Here is a 772-nt window from a genome sequence, read left to right as displayed (position 1 = left end):
GAGAGAGAAAAAGCATGAGAGTGTGGGAGGAAAGAGAGAAAGTGTGTGTGTGAGTGTGCGTGCGTGTGTATGCGACTGAATTTTGAGGGAAAACATGATGATATCAATTTGTTTTTTTATTGTCGAACATGTTAGAAAATTCATACCGGTAGCAAAGCATCGAATAGATATATCACGCTTGTGAGCACTGCAAGTATAATGTTGAGGAGAAACTTTCTTCCAACCAGAATGCGCGCATTCATGCATGTGACTTTCAGCTCCTGTACAACGAAACAAATTATTCCAAATTGGACCAGTGCCTCTATCGTGAAGTGGTGTAGTGCTGATCTCTCCAGATGAGTAACCGAGCTGTCGACACATAACTGTTGCTTCTCGAGTGTCCCAGAATGTTGAGCAAAATGTACCCCATTCTCCGTCAATGTACACTTCCACACGACCAAAATCTCCCCTACCTCCAGCTAGTCGGTAAGAAATTTCTGCAAAAAAAAAAAAAAAAGCATTTAAAAATTTTATTTGATTGAAAGGAACAAAACAGTTTTGTATTACGTATTCATGATATATGAGAATTTTATAATTTATAACATTATTCCCAATATTCCCCACAGCTAACACTCCATTATTACAGTTTAAGTTGAAAATGTGATTGTAAAGGACTCGAAACGTCAGTGTAGTGGACTGAGGGACCTAAATGTTCCAAACCAAACTTTCAGAAATAAGAAGGAAATATGAAAAGGAACACAACAATGTTTTATGCTCTCTCTCTCTCTCTCTC

At 38.1% G+C, this 772-nt stretch overlaps 1 protein-coding gene across 2 annotated transcripts in view; it reads right to left on the bottom strand.

Annotated features, from left to right (window-relative positions):
- Positions 1-772, bottom strand: part of LOC106872843 (deleted in malignant brain tumors 1 protein) — a 257,237-nt gene that overhangs the window by 33,939 nt on the left and 222,526 nt on the right. For both annotated transcript variants that reach the window (XM_014919977.2, XM_052973204.1), the window contains exon 23: positions 147-476. In XM_014919977.2, the coding sequence (XP_014775463.1) occupies positions 147-476 (330 nt within the window). The remainder of the gene's footprint in view (positions 1-146; positions 477-772) is intronic.

Source organism: Octopus bimaculoides, chromosome 15 (assembly GCF_001194135.2).
Source record: "Octopus bimaculoides isolate UCB-OBI-ISO-001 chromosome 15, ASM119413v2, whole genome shotgun sequence".
In the NCBI taxonomy this organism is placed as follows: domain Eukaryota; kingdom Metazoa; phylum Mollusca; class Cephalopoda; order Octopoda; family Octopodidae; genus Octopus; species Octopus bimaculoides.
Note: the sequence above shows the minus strand (reverse complement) of the source record. Positions and strands in the feature narration are given on the sequence as shown.